Consider the following 22,357-nt stretch of genomic DNA (forward strand, 5'->3'; position numbering starts at 1 on the left):
TAAGATTGAGATGAGTTTGTTGGAATTAGTACGTCTCATTTGACAACATGCTAATCTCTATCAGCACAAAGGAATCTACAACAAAAAGCATAGACATCTCTGCTGAAAATATCTTGACAAAAACCAGAAATTATGAAGAACATACTGGAGAAAGAAAATCAAGTATCAATATTCACTGTTTATTAATCATAGCCTTGAATATTTAGATCAAACATACAACATGTAGACTGACTATTTTGAATCAGAAGGACACAATTCTGCCAATGTTTCACATAGACTGATTTATATTTATGAAAATTCAAAGAAAAAATTGAGTTATACAATTGAATCCAATGACTGATAAATATTTACATAATGAACTGCAATGTTTATTATCTTTTATCATATGTAAACTATAAAATCTAAAAAAAAAAATCATCTTAGAAGAACTTCAATGATTCTAGCATTTAACACTTGATTTTGATCCCTTTGTAGATATCAATATCAAATCAAGCTTTAACGGGCCGATCCTCCTCTTCATCATCAATATCCCAACTCAAATCCTCCTCTTCCTCCGCAACAATCATCCGCTTTCGCAGATCAACCCTATTACCGCTCCCAACATCTTCCCCTTTACTCTCATCACTGCTCCGTATCTCCTCAATCTCATCCCACCCTTCCTCCTCAGGCATTGATAGATTGCTTGAAACTACTGAAACATCACTATCCTTACACGAATCTGCTTTCTCCTCCTCATTTTTCAACCATTTCTCACCATCTTCAGTCAAATTATTCTTCTTCTCGCTCTCTGAATTTCTACTCTCTTCTTCATCATCCTCATCAATATCCCAGCTCAAATCCTCCTCTTCCTCCCCTGAGATTGCACGTTTAACAAGCTTAGCTCTCGCCTCCTCCGCTTTCCTTAGCCTACTCAACTTATAAAAATAATTACTCCAATATCTCTTAGATTCGATTTCATCAGAAGCAACCTCTTTGAAAGTACCTTCAATAACCGAATTTTCTTTAAACAAATCCTCAATTTCCCCTTGTTTTTCTTCCAAATTAAACCCTAATTTCCATTTCTCAAAATCCTCCAAATCCTCCGGTTCCGCACAATAAGTACTTCTATCGGATTGAAGCGCTCGAATTTGCATCTCAAAACGACTGTACCGTTTTTCATTGCTGCTATTATTACTAATATTCAATTTCTTACTATTAGCATTTTCAGAATCAGAATTATCATCGTCGGACGGTGATAAGAACGTGTCTTTACCGTGAGCGATGATCTGAGCTGTTGATTTCCAAACGGAGCTACCGATGTCATCAATGGCCTGTCCCACCGACTCAAGCTTTTCCTGAGCAACAGAGGCGCCGATCTCGAGGGAATCGTTGACGGCTTGTGAGGCTACGCTCCGAATAATCTCGGTCTCCTTCTTTAACCCGGATCCAAAATCCTCCAAGTCCTTCCGGTATGATTCCATCACGGACTCCGACTTGTCGGCAAGGGTTCTCATTAGGCCGCCGAAGCTCCACCTCGATCCCGGATTCGGATTCGGATTCGGATTCGGGTCGGTGGGTGGATCGGAGAATTGACATTGGGCATCGTCGGAGAACACGGATTTGAAGAAATCCATTGAGATTGCACAAATTCAATCGGAAGAACAGAAGAAAACACTCCTTTTTTCTTTCTCTTTTATAATTCTTTTATATTAATGCGAAATCAGGGTTTCTGAAAGGATAGGGAGAGAGAGAGAGAGATAAGGTTTTGGGGGAGACTTGGGAATTAAGTCACATGGGAAGCTCAGATCATGCCGGTCCGAGGGGATAGGGATTGCCGATTTTGAGAGGTGCTCCAATTTTTCTAAACTTTTCCATTCTTTTTTTTTTTAAATTGAACACTTCAGCTTTTAATTTAGTAGAACTATTAATATTACTAAGAATTTGCTTTTAATCACATCTCTAATTACATTATTGTAACTAATTTTACTATTTTATTAATTTTATATCAAGAAAATGGCATGATATTGACCCTCCAAATCCTAACTTTGTTAAGCATATTCAAAATAAACATTTATTTTTCAAATTTTTTAATTTTTAAATTTATTTATTAATGAAATGATAACATTTAATTTATGAATAATAAATAAAATTTTTATAATGATAATCTATAAAATACAAAATTTTTAACATATTTATCTTGTTATGGAAATTTCATGAATATTAAAAATAAAAGTTGAAAATTAAAATTTAAGAATTATAAAACAAGTTTTTTAATGATTGAATTAATGATGACAAGATTAAGACATCCGCGCATGAGTAAGAAAGGCAGTTTGTTATGATTCACTCGTGTAGTTTTTTTTTTTCTAATTAAAAAAAATAAACTTTACTTTTAAATAAAAAAACAAATATCAACTAATAAATCAAATATTTTGATATATAATTATTAATTATACAAACCATGTCACTTCTTTAAGCTTGGACACTTTACACTAGATTTGGTAAATACAAAAGTTCAATAATTTAAATCAACTACCTTATTGTGGTGCGTAAGATAAACCTTGGTTCGATTTCGACATCAGTTCTATGGTAAGTGTATCTACCTTCATCTCCAAAACTCAGATTCGAATCATCTTTCTTCCAAAATTCGTATATTAACAAACAGAGAAAATGAATAATATGAGCTTGAATTTAACTTTTGGATGCCCTGATCAAGGGTTGCCAAACCCCATCCTTTCAAATGCTCTGGATGTGCCCAATGGTTCACAGTCCCTTACCTCAAAAACGGCAGGCTGTCAAGTTTTTCTATTTGGGAAGCTTTGCTTTAGTATCTTAGAAAGATAGCTAGCTACCAAGTACCAATAATACAGCAAATTCCATCATATTACTCAATCACTGAAGAATGTTCACAGGATTCCATGACAAAGAACTAACAAACCAAACCTTTACTTGCTAAGGGGAAAAATGCTTCAATTATGCTACACACCCGGGTCATACAACACTTACATGGTATTATACTAAAGCACAATGAGTGGGCAGATGCTCATACAATCACCCTTTTTGGCCACTTAGAAGTCAAATCTAGTTATTTTTTCTTCACACCTTGTACAACAATACCATACTTTCCAGAGATGCTTCTAACAAGATATTACAAGGGCTTACAATTTCTCATATATCCTCTAAAACCAGGGGCTCAGATAATCCTTAAATGCAACTTTCTATCCTTGGCAGACAGTTTCCACACCATGGAAGATCATCACTCAGAATTAGCACTTAATAGAATAGATATCAACGAGAAGGTACCTAGCGATCAAGAATTGGCAACCTGGATACTCTTTCAATTTCCTTGATAATTAGTTCCTTTTCCTCTTCAAATTGCTCATCTTCAGCACCTGTGACAACAATTATTTCTTAACAGATTAGCAGGAAGAAAACTAAAATTCCATTTATGAGAACCATTTAAACAAAGTTTCAAATAGAAAATTTATAACCCAGCCGTGTATCTGGTGCCATTTTTTCAGAAAATGTATGGCCAAAAGATTAAGTACCTTTTCCTGAGAGATTGTGAAGCAAATCCAGCAATTTCTCATGGTTTTTGGCCAGAATAATCTTTACTTCTCTTGGTTTGTTAGGATTAGCAACAAAAACCTGCATGTGATAGCAAAGGAGAAAAACAATACTAGCAATTAGACAGTAAAATCCTTTTCCTTTTATCTAGCTTATATAAGTAATTTGCATCCAACAGTCCAAGTAATTTTATGTCGAGAAGAGCCAACTGGCTTTGAAAATGCAGCAGGAAAAATACTCCTATGCATAATGTGCCCAAGGCTAAATTCCAGTCTGAAGAGGTTATCTTCAACATTAATATCTGAATAGCTTTTGAGCAGTTGAGAACATCTTATCACCATCATAAGATGTGAAGGATTTTCCATTTATTATGACATAGTTTAGGGTTAATTGAAGTGAGAGAAAGAGATAAGAGACATTGGGAACTTTCACAGCCAAGTTGAACAGAGGTTAGCTTGAAACAACTCAGTTCTTCTCTCAATGTTAGTATGATAAACTTACCAAATAAGTTCAATTTGGTGCATACAAGTGCCATCCCATCAGTTTCAAACTAATGCCTACCATCAGGCATCTTTCTTGTCTAATTATTAACTTATCACATTGCCCTGAGACTTATTTACAACAGACACATTCTTAAGAATTCATGCCAGAACATGCACTTGCCTGCAGATAGGCCTGGAATGGGACTAGCAAAAAAGATGTGTCCATGCATGTCTGTTTATGTGTGTGAATGAGTGAGAGGGAGAGGGGAAAAACACCTTGAAGATATGGAAAGCAGAAATCTGAATGTTTTTGCTTGCATCCTGCTTTGACACAAAATAGAGCAGAAAAAAAAGGTCAAACCATACAATAGACAATTTCAAACAAGTTCTTCTCAACAGTTAAGATATTTGATGTATCAAGGAATCAGACTGAGACAATCTTATCCGACAAACAAGTTAAAACAGAAAGCTCAAATGGGTCCACTAGGTCCAATGCATTCAAAGTTGAAAAGCCGAAGGAATATTGAAAAAGTTAAGTAGTTTCCATAAAACAAACGTATCATCCTGCTCTACCACCTCTCACCCTAGCATCACTCAAAGTTGAAAGGCCAAAAGAATATTTAATAAGTTGAGTAGTTTCCATAAAACAAAAATATCATCCTGCACTACCACCTCTCACCCTTGCATCACTCATCTCTCATGTCTCTTCAGGCCCAATAGTGGACAGTGGAAGATGCAAGAGTGTATGATTGTTGAATGTAAATCAGAACCCATTTCAATAAGACATCATGGCTACCAATGGATAATTCAAACCAATTAACACCAAAACAATCAGAAACGAGAAAAGGTACAGTTAAGAAGAAGCCATACCTTTAGCAATGTCATCATGATTTTCAAATACCGAACTTCTAAAATGTAGCGCTTCATTATATGGGAATTTGGAGGCTCCAAAAGAAATTCCGATAGAAGCTAAATCCAGAAATATTGCAGCATTAAGATATCTTACCAAGCAACAGAGCAAAACAGAGAGAGAGAGAGCAAGAGAGAGGGAAAACCAACCTTTAAAGATTGCCTTCTTGTCACATAATTAGAAGATGTCAAGAGTTTTTCGTACAGATCAAAGAACTGGAACAACATTTTCTCATTAGATAAGGTAACAGAGAAATGGAAGATGAACATTTTAACAAAATCACGAAGACAAACACCTTCACAGCTCTGCAACATGCAGATACACAAAAAATCAGGGGTAGCATTTGATGTCCCTTACCAAAAGGTTACAAACAAAATAAAACATTCTCAAAGAAATTATTTAGCTGAGCAGATCTTCTAGGTTGAAACATTCAATCAACATAGTTCCACTAAAAGTCTTAAAGCAAAATCAGGCTCCGCCTAGATCAGTCCCGAGTCACAAAGATATGAGAGTAGGCAGGTTGTTAATGTACCTCATCATAATGAGCAGTCAAATATTCAGATACCAATGTTCCATGTTTTGTAAGCAGATCCTGAGAAAATTCAATGAAAGATGCATAAGAAGAAGAAAGCATGGAGCCTGAAAATGTATTTGCTTAATCTCAAGTACCAGTAAGACTTAACAACTAATAGATCTAACCTTAAATGTTGAAAATGCATCAGAAGCAACATCAAAGTTGGGCAACTCCACAAATTTGAAGAACAATACAAAGCTAGCAGACTTTAATATGTATCTGAAAAATCACTACAAAATATAACTGGTGAAAAAGTGAAACTTGCTTTTCAGTAAAGACATTTTGCACAAAAACCACGTATATAAAAAGAAGAAAGTGCCCTAGCAGCCAATTTTTCCTCCTTTAATTTACTTGTACTAGTTCATCAACACAAACCAGCTAAAATTTTGACATCTGACAAAAGCAGCAACCAGCACTTTTGAAGTAGAATGGGTGCCAACCTCTAAACTTAACCAGTTCCTGAATTACCCAGCATGCAAGGTTCTTTTACTCAAAATCCTCATAATATGCTTTGCACTTGATAATTTAAAACATACCATTTTAGAATACTAAAAAGAGTTTATCTCCAGGAACTTAAGTTTCAAGTTAATACCTTAAGATATTGAAAGTGATCATTAATTAGTCTACCAAGAACTGGAGTCATATCTGGATGTTGAGCTTAAACCAACATATTTCATGTATATTCTGCTTCTTCACTACCTCATCTCAAGAAAGCCTCATGCATAAGAATTGGTACACGCTAGACATCTAAAACCATAGTTGGAAAAGAGTATACAAATGAAATTGATGATATCAATCAAGGTAACATGGAAAGATGGCCAAAATTTAGATGATATATAAGTAACATTTTTAACCCTAGCATTATTTTAGCAACATTATAATATACTTCAATCATATGAAGAAATAGGCATAAAGCTCAAATGTCTTACTGTGCAAGTGTTGGAAATTTGATGCACTCCCTCAACATATTTCCGCAACTTAAAGCAATTTCCTTGTTATCATAGCTGCTTCCAAAAGATAGCAATAAGTCTTACACAACTTTTAATGATTAAATAGCACGCATGATTTTGTCCATGTCATTTCAGTATAAATACTGGTCAATGCCATCCTATAAAGATAAACAACCCACTCTTAACCCAACAAATAGAGAAGAGAGAGAAAGTGTCACATTAAACCAGTTTTATGACCTCTTTATTAAGCACGTAATAGACAACATATTATAGAGATTTTAAAGCTCAAAAATAAAAAAAAGGCATGGAGAAAGATAAATGAGTCAATGCATTCATAACCTTACCAAACTACAAGAAAGTCTAGTAACTCCAAATGGTTCTCAATGTACTCCACACAGCAATATGTGGAGTCAACTTTTTGCTTCAACAATATGGACCAACAGTGTACCAAATCCTTTCTTGCCTGAAAAAATACATATTCCATTGGCATGCCTTTAAATAACATATATGAGCCAAATAGTAGAATATCAAGAACTTACTTCCCATCCCAGTATGGGTAATTTGTGAATAACAAGAGAAAGAACACCCTCTTTCGAAATTTCAAGTGCCAGCTGTAAGACTTGATCCACATTCGGTTCAACCTCCCCATCTCCAGAAAGCATGCATCTCATTGTCACAAAATTCTTTTCAACTTCTTCCATAGCCTAAGACAATAAAAACAAAACTATTGATATCCAAATTTTTGAAAATGTAAATGGGTAGTTAACAAAGTACTTGAATGCCTCGGCAGTCCGTTCTTGATTTCATTTCTGAACATAAACCCTGCAATAAAATAAAACCCCAACATTTGCTTGTTGCTAAAACAAAAATCATCCATCCGCAACCAAACATCTTTCTGTCTAACATGTACTGAAAAGTAGGCTAAAATGGTGTTGATCCCATGAGCAAACATTGGCAGGCATAGAAACCAAGCAAGCATTGCCTTCTTTATCCCCTAGGTTTAGAACTGGAAACATTCAACTTGGAGGTCTCAGATTCAAATCTTGAAGTGGACTTAGATGGGAAAGCTAACTCCATTGCCGTAGCTCAAAGGGCAATGGATTTTCTTATGTACAGAAAAGAAAAAGAAAAAGAAAAAGAAACAAAGCATTAGCCATTTGGTTTTTATTACAACAAATGACATTTGCGAACATTTTCATTACTGACATCCTAATGGCAATCATTAGCATTTCATGCAAGTTGGGAAAGCAAAGAGCTCCAAAGATATGGGAAGAACAGCAAAGTAAATGACATAGCATGTAAAACATCTAAAACAACCAGCAAAATCAATGCCAAAACCATTACCAAATAAAATAATTCTTAAAACCCATTTGATCATTCCAATTTTATAACAAATTTGAAACTCACCCACTTAACTGAAATCCCAAAACAAAAAGGAATTCAAATAATGTATGAAATTGTACCAAATTTGAGCATAAGAAAGAAACCCCAGAAAGAAAAAAGTAGACCTTTTCAAGGGCTTTAACTTCAACAACGGTTTTGGTGTCGAGTGCCATGAGGCTGTCCTTGATCGCCTTGGCTACCTCTTGCGGGGTTTTCGGCCTCGACGGCTTGAAGAATGAGAAAGACATGATCGATCAATTATTGCAAATGATATGACCCAAATTCAATTCTCTCAATTTCGCTTCGATGAAGGACTTGTAGATTGAGAAAAAGGCAAAATTAATCGATTGATCTGTTGATCATGGAGACTTTTCACATTTTTGTTTCACTTGAAATTCATGGGAATTTAGGACAACAGAAATTGCTCAAAAAGTGAAAAAGAAAACATGCAAGTCTATGGCAAAAATAATAATAATAATTTAGTATTCTTTGTTACTATTTATTATTATTAAATAATTGATAAATATAACTTATTAATGCACATTTGACTTGCATCCTTATTATATACCAACAATTGATTTTAACGATTTTATTAAATGATTTTTATATTTACCATGTGCTCATTTTATTATAAATAAAGATTATTATTGAATAATTAAGTTAACATGATTATCTAAATGAACACAAAAAATATATAAATCAGCTTACAAAATTTTTAAACTTGATCACGATTTATAAGATAATTTTTTTATTTGATATAATACTTAAAAAAACTCTTAAGCTATAAAAAAAATTAAATAAATATTTGTATTATATTTAATCAAATTTGTATGTTTTTATTTTAATTCAAATAAATTTTAATGATTAATTATAATTAATCAAAATATCATTTGTTAGTTTTATTTGTCATTTTAAGATATTGATGTAATATGTATGATAATGTAGTGTATTGATATGACATAATGATATAATTATATGACAACTAATTATAATTAGTTATAACATTATCTATCAATTTCTTTCGTTATTTTACGATATTGACATTACATATTGACGTGTTATAATAGATAAGAATATAATATACTGATATTGATATAATATGTATGATAATATAGTGTATTGATGTGATATGATAATATAATTACATGATAACTAATTATAAGTAGTTAGAACATCATCTATCAAATTCATTCGTTATTTTACGATATTGATGTTACATGTTGACATATCATAATAAATAAGAGCATGATACATTGATCTTATACGATGATATAATTACATAATATTTTCATATTCTACATCATCGTTAGGTGACATAGAAATGATAGGTAACATTTTTTCTAATGATAGTTACTTAATCGTTTGTCACAATAGTCTATTTGATTCAAAACAAAAATATTTATTTAAAATTTTTAAAAGTATTTAAAGATTTTTAAAATATTATATATTTTTATTTTTAAATCATATTTTTTTTTATAATACAATGTGAAAAGATTAATGTAATTTAAAATTTGAACTTGAATTCACTACATGCTAACATTTTAACTTCACTTTTCAATTTAAGCTCAAGTTTCACCATATGTTAATTTAATTAATTTTTTATTAATTTATTAAGTATTTTTATTAATGTAATTTGTGATACATATGAAAATTATTTGATTATAATTGAAAATTTTACTTGTAATTGTAACTTAAAAAAAATTCAACACTAAAATACAAATCTAGTAATAAAAACTATGAAAAGGAAATATGACAATTATAAGTTTTGTTTATTTACACGTGAAAGTCATTGGATCCTTATGTTATAAAAAATAAGTTAGATTATTTCATAAATCCTATCTTTCCTCAATATTTTAATATAAAAGCTTTATAGTTCAAATTTCAAATTTTAACCATTTAAATGTAAATGAATAAAAAAATTAATTGTGAACATACACATTCTCACCTTTTTTTTTTCTATAGTTTAAGTCGAAAAAACAAAAAGAAAAGAAAAAGAAATACATATTTATACCATATTTTCAAATTTAAATACCCAATAAAATAAATAAAAAATCGAATTGAACAACATATAAAAAAATTATAAATGAAAAAAATATGAAAAATCCTTAAATTTTTATATGATTTTACTTTAAACAAAATATTCAATTGTTTATAAAAAAAACTATTAAATCTCTGATCCATTAATTCCTAATAAGATCTTGTTACTCTTAAAATTCGAATTTTAATAATAGATGCATTGACAAAATATCAAATTTAGTAATTAAAAATTTTAATTAGTAAATTTGTTTTATTGTATTATTATATATATAAATATTAGGATAATTATTACTTTAAAACTATTACTCCATCATTTATTTATCTTATAATTATTCATTTATCAAATTTATCCAATTTTAGATAAAAATAACTCGTCCTATTTTTGGCCAAATTAAAGTTCTTACACGTTTTAATAACAATAAAAAAAAAAAGGGCGGGTGGCATTACCGGGAATAAAATGAAAACGAAGGTGTTTTCCCAGTTGCCTGCCGACTCAACCGACTGCCCAAATATTTACAACGAAAGCTAATATGTCACTCACACCCAAAGCACGAAGTCTTCTCCTTCCTTTTCTCCAAATCACGTTCGAAAAATTAAATTAAAAAAAAATTTTCCGCTTCGAGATCCTAAAAAGGAAGAAAAAATTTCGCGAAAGTCCCCGATGCGAGGCCATGATTGGATCAACACGTGTCTTCCCGACGAGCTGATCCTGGAGATCTTACGGCGGGTGGACTCCAAAGCCAGCCATGACGCCTGTTCCCTCGTCTGTAAACGGTGGCTCGGCCTCGAAAGGCTCAGCCGCAGCACCCTCCGCATCGACGCCTCAGGAAGCCCCGACTTATTTGTCAAGCTCCTCGCTCAACGCTTCGTCAATGTCAAAGCCGTCCACATTGACGAGAGATTGTCCGTTTATGTACCTGTCAACGTGGTAACAAACCTCGAATTCGTTAAATTGAGATTAATTTGAGAATTTTTTTGGCCTAATTTGTAAGTTTATGCGCATTGGAAATGATAATTATTACTATCTTTAATACTTTATTTGATTGAAATAAAAAATCATAATTGATTTAACCCTAAAAACAAATGACTGAAACGTAATATTGATTATAATATAATTAGTATATTCATGTAAAAGGAACATCATTTATTTTTGCTATGAAAAAATAATTACATTTTTAATATTTATTTTATAAAATATTGTTTCCTTTTATATCCAAAGGTGTTTCTTGCTTTTTACGTCCAGAAGCAAGAAGGAACGAAATGGACATGTTAAAGAGGTGGTTTAAACTGTTGGTGCAGGGGAAAAGGCGTGTTCGAGATGAGAATACTATGACATCTCTCAAGGTGCATTATGCTGGTGAAAAAAGTGGGTCCGAAGAAGAGGTGTGTGAATCATTCTGTTTGACGGATGCTGGTCTGACTGCAGTTGCCGATGGCTTTTCTAAACTAGAAAAGTTGAGCTTAATCTGGTGCTCTAATGTTACAAGTTTGGGCATGATGTCCCTTGCACAGAAATGTTACTTCTTGAAATCTTTGGATTTGCAGGTAATTTTTCATTGCGTTGTAGCAGAGAGTGCGTGGTGATATACTTTATCATGTAGCTCATTTTGGTTGTTTATGGCTTATTGTTACAACAAATTATTTCTACTACCTAGTGATATGTATATATTCCGCTGTCAAGTGTCCATCCTCAGTCGGTAATACTTAAACTGCAGAACCATATTCTATGAATTTCTACTTGTCATGTTCAGTAAAAAATGCACTACATAAACTTCTGTTGATTATGATGTTTTTCTCTAGGGTTGCTATGTTGGAGATCAAGGTCTAGCTGTTGTTGGCAAGTGTTGCAAGCAACTCGAGGACCTAAATTTGCGTTTCTGTGAAAGCTTGACTGATGCAGGATTGGTTGATTTGGCCACTGGTTGTGGGAAATCATTGAAATCTCTTGGTGTGGCTGCTTGTGCCAGAATAACTGACAGATCATTGGAAGCTGTGGGGTCTCACTGCAAATCTCTTGAGACCTTGTCATTAGATTCAGAGTTTATCCACAATAAAGGGATCCTTGCTATTGCCCAAGGATGTCCTCTTTTAAAAGTCTTGAAGTTACTATGTATTAATGTTACAGATGAGGCACTGACGGCTGTGGGAGTTTCTTGTTTGTCATTGGAAATGTTGGCCTTGTACAGTTTCCAGCAATTTACAGACAAGTTAATTACTCTTCTTGGATTTCTTATGCAAGATGATAGAAATATTACCCTAATTGAATTGGATATCCTACGTCAATGTGACCAGTTTGTTTTTCCCCCCTCTAATTCTATCTTTTGGAAAAAAAGTGGAGCTTTACCAAAGTTTTGTTGTCTAATTCTAAGGTCTATGGATTATGTTTAGTGATACATGGTAAGATTGTTGAATATAATTTTGATTTATGTTTCAGGGGTCTTCGTGCAGTTGGGAAAGGGTGCAAGAAGCTAAAAAATCTTACTCTGAGTGATTGTTATTTCCTGAGTGACAAGGGTCTGGAGGCAATTGCCACTGGTTGCACTGAACTTACGCATCTTGAAGTTAATGGCTGCCACAATATTGGAACCATTGGACTGGAGTCTGTTGGGAAATATTGCCCGTATGTTCCTCTTTTACTTTTCTCCCCTGCTACTTTTTAGGGAGGCAAGAGTCCCAGGCTTTAGCGGGAGCTAGGGCTCATACCCAATCCCTATGGTTGGGCATTTTTGGGCTTGCAAACTGTAGTTAATCAACATTTCCAAGTGTCTATAATTTTCTTGAAAATTTTAAACTATGTTAATTCTGAAGCTCTTGATTTTGTGTAGGCGCCTTACTGAGTTGGCTTTATTATACTGCCAAAGAATTGGTAATTTTGCTCTTTATGAAGTTGGAAGGGGCTGTAAAGACTTGCAAGCTCTTCACTTGGTAGATTGCTCTAGCATTGGAGATGAAGCGATTTGCAGTATAGCATATGGTTGCAGAAATTTGAAGAAACTCCATATTAGGAGATGTTATGAGGTCTCTCTCTCTTTCTCTCTCTCTCTCTCTTCTGATGGAGTTATTCCTCCGCTGACAATTTGCTTGAACCACTACTAGATGCACGATGCTTTTCTTTTGTATGTAACATGGAAATTAGGTGGTTCATTATTTAAAGAATATAGTTTTGATTCAAAATATTCTCAGAAATGTTTTTAAGCAAGAATTTTTCAGATATTGTAATGCTTCATCTTTTGAGTCTCCATCTTGTGTAGACTTGCTGGTTTTTTTTGGATGCTTTTTCAGTCGTTTGTTATTTCAGTTTCAGCAATTGAAAAAATGGTGATATAAATCCTTAACTTTTATGCTTTTCATTGTCAATAGGTTGGAAACAAGGGAATCATAGCAGTTGGTGAGAATTGTCACTCTCTCACGGATCTTAGTCTCCGATTTTGTGATAGGTGTGTCAATTTGTACTTTCCCTTCTGCTTAGTTTGTGTGATAATGCTATTTGTCCACACTGCTACATGTTTTCAGCTGTTAGTGAAATTTTTGTTTTGTCTGAAATATGGTGCACCTATTTGCATTTTGTCTAAGCTTAGCTTTTTTACTACTAGGGTGCGGGATGAGGCTCTTATTGCCGTTGGTCAGGGATGCCCCTTACAACATCTAAATGTCAGTGGCTGCAACCAAATTGGTGATGCTGGAATTGTAGCCATTGCAAGAGGATGCCCTCAACTCTCCTACCTAGATGTTAGTGTTCTCCAGGTGTGTCCCCGCCCCGCCCCCCCCCCCCCCTCCCCTCCTTCCCTCTCCTTGTCTTTGCTTCTTCACGTGCATGTACTTCTGTTTTACTTTGTTTGTATACCCTGGTCCGTGTGCTGCAACCTCTGATGCTCTGTCCTCCCCCTCAATCCAATTGGTGTTTTCTTTTGCTTGCAATTCCTTTTTAATATTTGCTTATTGATTCCTTTATGGCAGAATTTGGGAGATATGGCATTGGCTGAGTTAGGTGAAGGTTGCCCCTTACTCAAGGACATAGTCCTCTCACATTGCCGCCAAATAACCGACATTGGTCTTTCCCACCTCGTAAAAAATTGCCAAATGCTTGAGTCCTGCCACATGGTCTACTGCCCTAGCATAACCGCCGCCGGAGTTGCCACCGTGGTTTCTAGTTGCCCCAGCATAAAGAAGGTCCTGGTCGAGAAATGGAAGGTTAGCCCTAGAACCAAAAGAAGAGCCGGTTCAGTCCTCTCCTATCTCTGCGTGGACCTGTAGTTTAGGACATCGAGTTGTGCAAATCAAGCTGACCACGTCTCAAACAGCTAACATGACATGAAGAAGATTCAAGTTTTTACTGTACATGCCTTTCCTGCTTATTTAATGGTTTTTCTATCTTTTTTTTTTTTTGCCTTTTCCAAGTCACTTTCCATGTATGAAGGTTCTTTTTTTTTTTGAAATAATATCAAGGTTCTTGTTGTATGGCATTTTCTTTAATAAATTATGTACATTTTAGTTATAGAAATCTTAGGTTAAGGAATGCTTTTCAAGTTTTCTTTCTGTATTTTCCTTCAAAATATTGTCTAGTTTACATGCTAAATATTTTTGTTTAAGATGGAAGAATATTGCTACATATTTTGAATTTCACCCACATATTAATCCCATGACACATTGTTGACATCTGCGAGACATTCATTTTAGTGTAAAAGAAAGAATCAATAATGAATTGGACTAAGAAATTATCAAATATAGTTTGACATGATATAGAAAATTTTAAATAAATTTTAAATTTTTATTATATTCAATTAAATTTTAAAATTTTTATGATTAATAGTTAATTAAATGTTATTGTTCAAAATAATATTATTTATTATTTTATATCATACAATATTAATATGATATATTGATACATTACAGTGGATGATAATGTTATATGTTTAATGTGTTATGATAATATTGTTGTGTCATTTTTATCTTATAAGGTAGTTTCATGTGAAATAAAAGTGACTATTGATGTTTTAATTAATGATGGATAATCAATCTTTTATTATAAAAGTCTATTTGATTTAAAGTGAAAATATAAAAATTATTTTATTAAATAATTCGAAATTTTTTAAAATATTATATTAGAATAATTAAATGGTGGCAGATTTGAGGGGAAAGAAATATTAGAAAACTTTTTCAATTACATCGTTGACATTGGTTAGGACTCCTGTCGTGGTCCTGTCTCGATGACAATATACTACGTCGTTTACTGAAACGAAACGTTGCGTTTTGGTAATAAGCATCGGACAGTTTCCAGATTCCGAAAGAGAACCAACGCCTTCCTTCCGTGGCTCTTTTTCTCGGCACCTTCATTTCCCGTCTTCAACTCTCTCTCTCAAAAAAAAAAGAAAAAAAAAGGTAAAAGAGCAAAGTCATGCCTAACGATTGCAGTATCAGAGCACTGTGGATCCTCAACAGTTTCGACGCCGTCGTTTTCTCCAGGTTTAATCCATAACCGGGAACTCACCTTTTCATTTCTAATCTCTCATTTGTACGAATATTCTTTAGGGATTTATTTTCTTCCTGTTTTTGCTTTGAGATTTGAAAATGGAGCTTGATATTACTAAGGAGAAGTGCTTAAGATCCAAAGAATTTCGATAAGGAAAAAGATAATCTAAATTTGATTTGATTTGGTTTAAATGTTCAGGAGGTTTCCGGTGGTGGAGAAGCGGTGGCGAGCTGCTGTCCAGAGTGAAAAAGAGAGCTCCGTCGATGATCCTGTTAAGTACACTGTATTTTCTTCGCTTCCCTCCGATTCAGAGTTAGCTGCCGCTTTCTTTGAGAGAAAGGGAAGGTTAGCTAATCTTCTAGTGTCCATTTACGAATCTCTTTTATTAATGACATGAACATAACTTTTATTATTGATTACTTCTTTTACTGCTTAAATTGCATATGAGTGTTATTATTATTGTGGCCTTACTAATTTACTATGAAATTAAATAGTTGCTTAAATTAACGAAATCATTATTGTTAAGGCTCAATTTGTTTGTTACTTTCGGTACTTACCTTTTTCTTCCGGAAGTAAAAACCGAAACGTTGCGTTTCGATTCGAAAGCAAAGTATTATAAAAGTAACAACCAACAAGTGCCTAAAATTTCCACCCAATAGCTATATGATATATCCTGTGTAAATGATGCTACTTGCATTTCCAAAATTAATTTCAATTCAAATATCTGCGCTTTGTTACTTTGGACTTGTTTCACTGCCAATTGTAGGGAGGGGTCTGTCCGTGGATTTGGTATACGCGTAACACAGTCAAGAGAAGGATCTGATTCATGGGTTGATGATCCAATTACGCGTCATATTATAGGCCTTTACATAAACAAAGAGGAGGAAGGAGAGAATAATCTATTGTGGCCCTTAGCATTGCACATAAAGGGTCCTTATTGCATCCTTATACTGCCTTTAGTTGAGCCCAGGCATGTAAAGGCTTATGCAAAGTTGTGTCAGAGATCTGATTGTGGAAATGCTGTCATGACCGATGAACATTTATCTTCTCTACTCCTTGATCTTCCATCCATCACAGGGTATGGTAAGTTAGTTGCAATATTATTCAGAAAACATAGTGCCAGCAGATTATCTCCACATTTTTTTAAAATAAAATCATCTCTTATAAATCTTTCTTTATCTTCCTTTTCCTCTTTGAAGAACTTATCTATGCTGTTTGTTCATTTTCCTTTTTAAGCTGGCTTTACGTAGTCATTTCCTATATTTTCTTGTTTTTATCACTGTATGCATTTTTTATTTTGAAAATAGCCATGAAGGAATGTGAAATCATTTTGTCCTGCATGTTCTCAGTTCATTTAATGACGTGTCATATATAGAATAGAAAGCTGGGAGAATTTTCCTATCATGTAATTTCTTCTGTTGCAGTTGTGACTAAATCTGGTGTTCAGCTTGTTTTGTGCTTTGAGTTTGTAGTAGAACTGCTTCACACTTCAAATGAAACAAAACGTGTCTAATTTTTTTTTTCTTAATTCAGTTATTGTGAAATGGTTCATTATTTTTCTGTTCATTACGCAATTTTGTATCCTCTCTGTTACTAGGAAAAAAGGGAGGTAGCTGATTGTTTTAGTGCTTTTTTTTCTTATGCTGCAGGGCATTCATGGTGGCTCATGCCATTGGTGACATAGTTACTGGGGATGTAGTAGAACCTGAGGTGGTTGTAAGTGCATCACCATCAGTAGGTGGGTTGTTAGATTCACTAACTGGAAGTATTGGGATATCAGGTATCTCCTCAAGGGCAAAACCAGTAGCTGCACCTGTTGCATCTTCTACGCCCTCTGGCACTGCTGCGATAGGAGCTCTTGCATCTGATGTTCCAAAAATTGGTTCAAGGCTTTTGGATAAAGATGCACTTAGAAGTTTCATAAGTAGCGCAATGCCTTTTGGTTGGTACTTTTTCATTATGGTATTTCTCATCACAGATGTCCTTGTATATTTTTCTTTTGCTTATGGTTAATTTGCCAAAACTATTTAATAATGACTATTTATCTTTTATACAGGAACACCCATGGACCTCAGCTATTCCAATATTTTTTCTATCAAGGTTAATGGCTTTTCTTCATTAGATATTCCTCCCCAGGACCTCAAGCAACCAGCATGGAAGCCTTATCTGTACAAAGGAAAGCAGAGATTGCTATTCACCATTCATGAAACTCTTCATGCTGCCATGTATGATCGAGATGAGATTCCTGATAGATTATCAGTCTCTGGGCAGATAAACTGTCGAGCAGAATTGGAAGGACTGCCTGATGTGTCATTCCCCTTGACAGGGTTGACCACAGCTAAGATTGAGTCTTTATCATTCCATCCCTGTGCTCAGGTTCCAGAACAAAATGTGGATAAGCAGGCTCTGATGTTCTCACCGCCTTTGGGTAATTTTGTTTTGATGCGTTATCAGGCAGCATGTGGCCTTGGACCTCCTGTAAAGGGATTCTATCAATTGTCTATGGTCTCTGAGGATGAAGGTGCATTTTTGTTCAAATTGCGTCTAATGGAAGGTTATAAGTCCCCTTTAACAATGGAGTTCTGTAATGTGACTATGCCTTTTCCTAGAAGAAGGATTTTATCTTTCGATGGGACTCCATCGATTGGAACAGTTTCAAATGCAGAGCATTCTGTCGAATGGAAAATTATAACAAGTGGACGAGGACTTTCAGGGAAAAGTATTGAGGCAACTTTCCCTGGAACAGTTAGGTTTGCACCATGGCAGACACAAAGATTAAGTTCCTTTAGGTCAGTTTTTGAAGGCACAGCAGATGATGATAGTGATAATGAGACAGAGAGTACTAATAATATGGTAAATGTGGAGGAGTTCTTGATGGAGAAAATGAGTAAGGATCTTCCTCCAGTTGATCTAGAGGAGCCATTTAGCTGGCAGGCATACAACTATGCAAAAGTATGTTCTTCTGTCTTGAACCTTTTATCCTTTTGGTTGTTTTTTTGACTTCTGCAAATTACCTGAAGTTACTCTGTTTGTTGCTAATTTGTCATCTGCAGACTTCTTTTTGTATCTAAAAGAAAAGGGGAACAGGTGTGGCCTGTAAAACATAATTGAACCTTTTCTTTTGAACCACTGAATCCCATTGACCTAGTGGTAAATGTGCAAGTGGCTAGATAGTCCTAGGTTTGAATCCTTAGCTTGGTATGGCTTAAGTAAGACTATTGCTCAAGCCTCTCAAGAGAATGCCTATAGCCCTATAGAGCTGGCTCATTAAGGATCCATCTTCTGCAGGTTTTCTGTCTTGGCCCCTTCTTCTAATATTGGTTCCTTTGTGAGTAAGGTTTGGTATGACAGCATTCAAGGGGTTGCTAAAGACTGATTGCATCTCCTACCTTAAAAAAAAAGGGCCCCAAAAGGATAAAAAAAGATCAAACATGTATTTGTTGGATATTGTAGAGTGGTGATTAACAGTCAATAGTGCATATCACTGATCCTCATTCATGGTTACAGGTATCTTTCAAGATTGTTGGGGCATCATTATCTGGAATGTCGATTGATCCCAAATCAGTAAGTCTACATCTTCCAACTTGCTTCCGACGATTAACTCCAGTTCGACAACACTGCATGCTGTAACAACTAACAAGAACATCAATGGAAATGTTTTTATTATACTGAAGTTGCTAGCTTTCTTATATTTTGTCTTGCTGTACATAGGTAAGCATCTATCCTGCTGTAAAAGCACCTGTGGAATTATCAACTCAGGTACAATGAGCTCGAAACCTATCTAAATTTCAATAGAATTAGCTTCACATTCCTTCTGAAAGGGCTGACAACGATTAACCTAATACATGGTATCTTCATGTTTTCATTGCACATTGTGGGTTTAACTTTTAACAGATTACTTCCGGGGACTATATCTTGTGGAATACATTGGGGAAGTGCCCATCTGCTGTATCTGCAAAAGTGTAACGAAAAGCATACAATACAGCTCACCAACAGAGACGGACTTTTACAACAGGGGCAGGCAATGCAATCGGCTGCCCCAACTGAAAATGCTACAACTTTTGTTTTTGTTGTATTATGTAATTACTGCAAGTTCAAGAATTTGGTATTTTATTTTAAAAATTTAATTAGTACTTCATATTACATATCTAACAAAGATTTTGTTGATCGACAAGAATTTAATGTCTTCTAAATCATACACAAAACTCTATAAACAATTACAAGTTAATAACTGCTGCTACTATCACGTAAAACTTTTCATTGCTTCTTTACAAAATCTAAATTTGTGTTAAAACCTGCTTTGGTTCTCCTCTCCTATGCCTTTCCCGTCTCTCAAATTATATATGTATGTGTGTATATGGTTCTCCATGTCTCTAACATTTTTTTTTTCTCCCTTTCTGTCAGTCTTCTAAAAAATGCCTTGATGAACGGTAAAGATCGTACGGAGCCCATAAGTGATCAACCACGCATGGCTTCCTGGAATCTAGCCTAAGCCAAGGTTTGCCTTTCCCGCTCCAATGGAGAAGGCTAATCGGACCAGGGTGGAGGTTCCTACATTTTCCTTCGAAGTTGTCTCCACCCAATCCGTGCTGGTTCCACCTATGGTTCACCGCCTTGATGTTCCCGGCCAACACAAGCAAAAATGGTGGCAGAGAACCCAAGTGATAGATCCTCTTCTGCTTCTGAAACGCCATCCATTGTTCAACTTTCTTCGTGTACCCTCCTCGTCTCCATTTCTCTACATCCACCACCATTACTCCCGTGTTGAAGTAGCATGGGTTCCTTCCTTGGAATGTCTTTGACAGCACCGGGTCAGACCAGAAAGCATCGTTGAAATATAGAGTAAAGTTTGCATGGCAATATTCGGGTGCTGCTAGCACATTGTCTTCCATATCAACACCCCAAAGCTTCCCTACATCATCGACAACAACGAGGTCCGAGTCCAAGTAAATCACCCTTTTCACATCAGCTGGTAGTATATCAGCTAGATAAATCCTGGCGTAGTTCAAAGGTTGGTCCAAAGCCTGTCGAATTGACTTGGATATCTTCCCACGAACTCGGTTTGAGTCGAAACGATAGATTGTGAAATTCAGGAAAGGGAAGGTTGATTTTATGCTTGAAACGAGCTCACTATCGGAATGTGCGCAAAGGAAATGGAATGACAAGTTTTCTGGGCAAGTTGAGTGCTGTAACATGGATAGAACCGCCGCCATTGTGCCACGGAGGTAATTGGCATCAAGGGTCATAGCAATGTGTATCCTGTAAGCCTCCTCTGATCCACACGAGTCACCATTTCGGAAAGCCGGGGCTTCCCGGAAGATGGGAAGTTTCATTGGGGAAGGGTTGTGGATGATGGTGCTGACACGAATGGCGGTAGAGGTGGTGCTGCAGTGGAGGAGGAGAAAGGACAGGAGGCCAAGGAGTGAGGCTATAGAGGTCGAGGTTCTCCACGAGGCCATCCTGTTCCTTCTTCAGGGGTTCTTGTGGGGGTTGACTTCAAGGTTAGAGGATGAAAGATAGAGCAGCCATTGAGACAAAAAAATGTAGGGAAAAAAAAAACTGATTAACGACACCCCAAAACAAAAAAGGGTTTAAAGGAGAGGTTGGTAGAAAACTTGTTTGATGGTTTAGGATGAATGAGAGAATTGGCTCCAAATTGTAAGGAAGAGAAAAACGGACGGCCTGTCCTCAAGAAACAACAAAAAGGGAACATCAAGAGAAGATAGAGATAGCTAGATTTTTGGAGATATTTGGGGAATTTTAGAGATTTCCTTGTTTAATTTTTAACTTCCCATTTTGAGAGACGAAAGAAGTTTGCCCATTTTTGAACAACGGTGGAGAGTCATTTTGAGGATTGCATGGAGCATGCCCTGCAATGCAATGGCATGCATTCAGACATATTTTGTTTGGTCTGGTTTGATCTCAATTTCCCACGTCCACTTAGTTTTTGACTTTGCTAAAAAAGGGGGTTTCTTTTGGTTTTATGAAATACTCCACAGAGGTTAGAATCCTGGTAAAGCTCTGCAAATTTGTCTATCAGAACAATTTTCGTAACCTCTACCTGTTGTTTGCCTTAACAATATTTATTTATTTTGAGATATTTGTTGCAGCAGAATGTTGAAGACAAATACCAGGTGAAGGAAGACTATCCAACCAGAGAACTAATGTCCTAAAAATAGAATCCTGAATATATGACAAAACGCCATTGTTGAACCATTGTAAGCCCAAAGACACAGAGTCCGATAGAAGCCCAGTTCTTGACTTGTCTGGGGTTCCAAAATTCTTGTACCTGGGCCACATTCTAGCCCGTCCGAGCTGATCCCCACCAGTCTTTTGTCCATCGACTGAACCGAAGGCTGAAAGAGAACGAAGTAGGCAGGCAGGCAGGCAATGATTGACAACTTTGACCTGGTTGAGCCCTGGTGAAGTGATGTGGTCTCAACATATGCGCATGCATTTTTTCTTTTTAGCAAAGGTCAAAAACACATGTTTTCGTATCTCAAAATGCAGGGGAGGCTGGACTTATGGCTTATCCCATGTGGGGATGGGTTGCATATTCCTTAACGAAATGAGAAGTTCGTTGACTTATCTCAATACGCTTTCCTTGTATTTCCTGTGTGCTCTGTCAGAATTTAATCTACTGATCAAAGGGAAAAAGGTAAGAAAAAACCAGGGAATAAGAGTACACCATGCCAATGGCTCTAATTGAGAGTAGAACTCCAATTCAAGCCCTAATTTGAAAAAGTATTCTTATAAATTATTAGAGAAACAATGAGCAAGAAAGATTGGGAAGGCAACCAAAGAAGAAATGGCAAAATGGGATCATGAATACAAATAGATGTAGTAGGGGATTCTTACTGTTTACTTGATGGAACATGATTCTCTACACTTGGCATTGAAATATTTTAATTAAAAAAAAGGGAATTAATTTCTTAAGTTGATGCCTGCTGTATCATGCATGTCACGTTAAGCATATAATCTACTCATAACAATATCAACATTACAATC

At 35.3% G+C, this 22,357-nt stretch overlaps 5 protein-coding genes across 6 annotated transcripts; 2 read left to right on the forward strand and 3 right to left on the reverse strand.

Moving 5' to 3' along the window:
* LOC18603373 (BSD domain-containing protein 1) lies at window positions 134-1,862 on the reverse strand. Its single transcript, XM_007035297.2, has one exon. The coding sequence runs from the start codon at window positions 1,611-1,613 to the stop codon at window positions 489-491; it is 1,125 nt and encodes a 374-aa protein (XP_007035359.2). The 5' UTR covers window positions 1,614-1,862; the 3' UTR covers window positions 134-488.
* Window positions 2,833-8,291, reverse strand: LOC18603374 (calcium-binding protein 39). 2 transcript variants are annotated; one of them, XM_018120236.1, is made up of 12 exons: window positions 7,968-8,060; window positions 7,234-7,564; window positions 6,999-7,163; window positions 6,804-6,922; window positions 6,439-6,513; window positions 5,635-5,728; window positions 5,468-5,527; window positions 5,085-5,150; window positions 4,896-4,994; window positions 4,302-4,346; window positions 3,525-3,624; window positions 2,833-3,368 (listed from the first exon to the last, which is right to left on the reverse strand). In XM_018120236.1, exons 2-12 carry the CDS (start codon window positions 7,363-7,365, stop codon window positions 3,280-3,282), a joined length of 1,044 nt encoding a protein of 347 aa, XP_017975725.1. In that variant the 5' UTR covers window positions 7,366-7,564; window positions 7,968-8,060; the 3' UTR covers window positions 2,833-3,279. The 2 variants fall into 2 exon arrangements, with proteins under 2 accessions (XP_017975725.1, XP_007035360.1); XM_007035298.2 differs by lacking the exon at window positions 7,234-7,564 and having other exon boundaries at window positions 7,968-8,291.
* On the forward strand, window positions 10,401-14,415 carry LOC18603375 (F-box/LRR-repeat protein 4). The gene is made up of 8 exons (XM_007035300.2): window positions 10,401-10,807; window positions 11,179-11,424; window positions 11,680-12,086; window positions 12,314-12,499; window positions 12,705-12,897; window positions 13,240-13,316; window positions 13,473-13,623; window positions 13,837-14,415. The coding sequence occupies exons 1-8, from the start codon at window positions 10,541-10,543 to the stop codon at window positions 14,131-14,133; spliced, it is 1,824 nt and encodes a 607-aa protein (XP_007035362.2). The 5' UTR covers window positions 10,401-10,540; the 3' UTR covers window positions 14,134-14,415.
* On the forward strand, window positions 15,171-19,580 carry LOC18603376 (AP-5 complex subunit mu). The gene is made up of 8 exons (XM_018119524.1): window positions 15,171-15,342; window positions 15,548-15,694; window positions 16,116-16,427; window positions 16,999-17,291; window positions 17,406-18,301; window positions 18,857-18,913; window positions 19,061-19,108; window positions 19,244-19,580. Exons 1-8 carry the CDS (start codon window positions 15,275-15,277, stop codon window positions 19,313-19,315), a joined length of 1,893 nt encoding a protein of 630 aa, XP_017975013.1. The 5' UTR covers window positions 15,171-15,274; the 3' UTR covers window positions 19,316-19,580.
* Window positions 19,567-21,434, reverse strand: LOC18603377 (probable galacturonosyltransferase-like 4). Its single transcript, XM_007035305.2, has one exon. It carries the CDS (start codon window positions 20,806-20,808, stop codon window positions 19,750-19,752), a length of 1,059 nt encoding a protein of 352 aa, XP_007035367.2. The 5' UTR covers window positions 20,809-21,434; the 3' UTR covers window positions 19,567-19,749.

This window comes from Theobroma cacao, chromosome 4 (assembly GCF_000208745.1).
Source record: "Theobroma cacao cultivar B97-61/B2 chromosome 4, Criollo_cocoa_genome_V2, whole genome shotgun sequence".
In the NCBI taxonomy this organism is placed as follows: Eukaryota; Viridiplantae; Streptophyta; class Magnoliopsida; order Malvales; family Malvaceae; genus Theobroma; species Theobroma cacao.

Excerpts from the sequence above, each read along its gene's own strand:
- LOC18603373 (XM_007035297.2), bottom strand. The coding sequence starts at position 1,613 with ATGGATTTCTTCAAATCCGTGTTCTCCGACGATGCCCAATGTCAATTC.
- LOC18603374 (XM_018120236.1), bottom strand. The coding sequence starts at position 7,365 with ATGTTAGACAGAAAGATGTTTGGTTGCGGATGGATGATTTTTGTTTTA. Across the intron at positions 5,729-6,438 it reads AAATTTCCAACACTTGCACA|ATACATATTAAAGTCTGCTA; the intron begins GTAAGACATTTG and ends GTGATTTTTCAG. Across the intron at positions 4,995-5,084 it reads CAAGAAGGCAATCTTTAAAG|CTTCTATCGGAATTTCTTTT; the intron begins GTTGGTTTTCCC and ends TTCTGGATTTAG.
- LOC18603375 (XM_007035300.2), top strand. The coding sequence starts at position 10,541 with ATGCGAGGCCATGATTGGATCAACACGTGTCTTCCCGACGAGCTGATC. Across the intron at positions 12,500-12,704 it reads TCTGTTGGGAAATATTGCCC|GCGCCTTACTGAGTTGGCTT; the intron begins GTATGTTCCTCT and ends GATTTTGTGTAG. Across the intron at positions 13,624-13,836 it reads TAGATGTTAGTGTTCTCCAG|AATTTGGGAGATATGGCATT; the intron begins GTGTGTCCCCGC and ends CCTTTATGGCAG.
- LOC18603376 (XM_018119524.1), top strand. The coding sequence starts at position 15,275 with ATGCCTAACGATTGCAGTATCAGAGCACTGTGGATCCTCAACAGTTTC. Across the intron at positions 17,292-17,405 it reads AAGTAGCGCAATGCCTTTTG|GAACACCCATGGACCTCAGC; the intron begins GTTGGTACTTTT and ends TCTTTTATACAG. Across the intron at positions 19,109-19,243 it reads CTGTGGAATTATCAACTCAG|ATTACTTCCGGGGACTATAT; the intron begins GTACAATGAGCT and ends AACTTTTAACAG.
- LOC18603377 (XM_007035305.2), bottom strand. The coding sequence starts at position 20,808 with ATGGCCTCGTGGAGAACCTCGACCTCTATAGCCTCACTCCTTGGCCTC.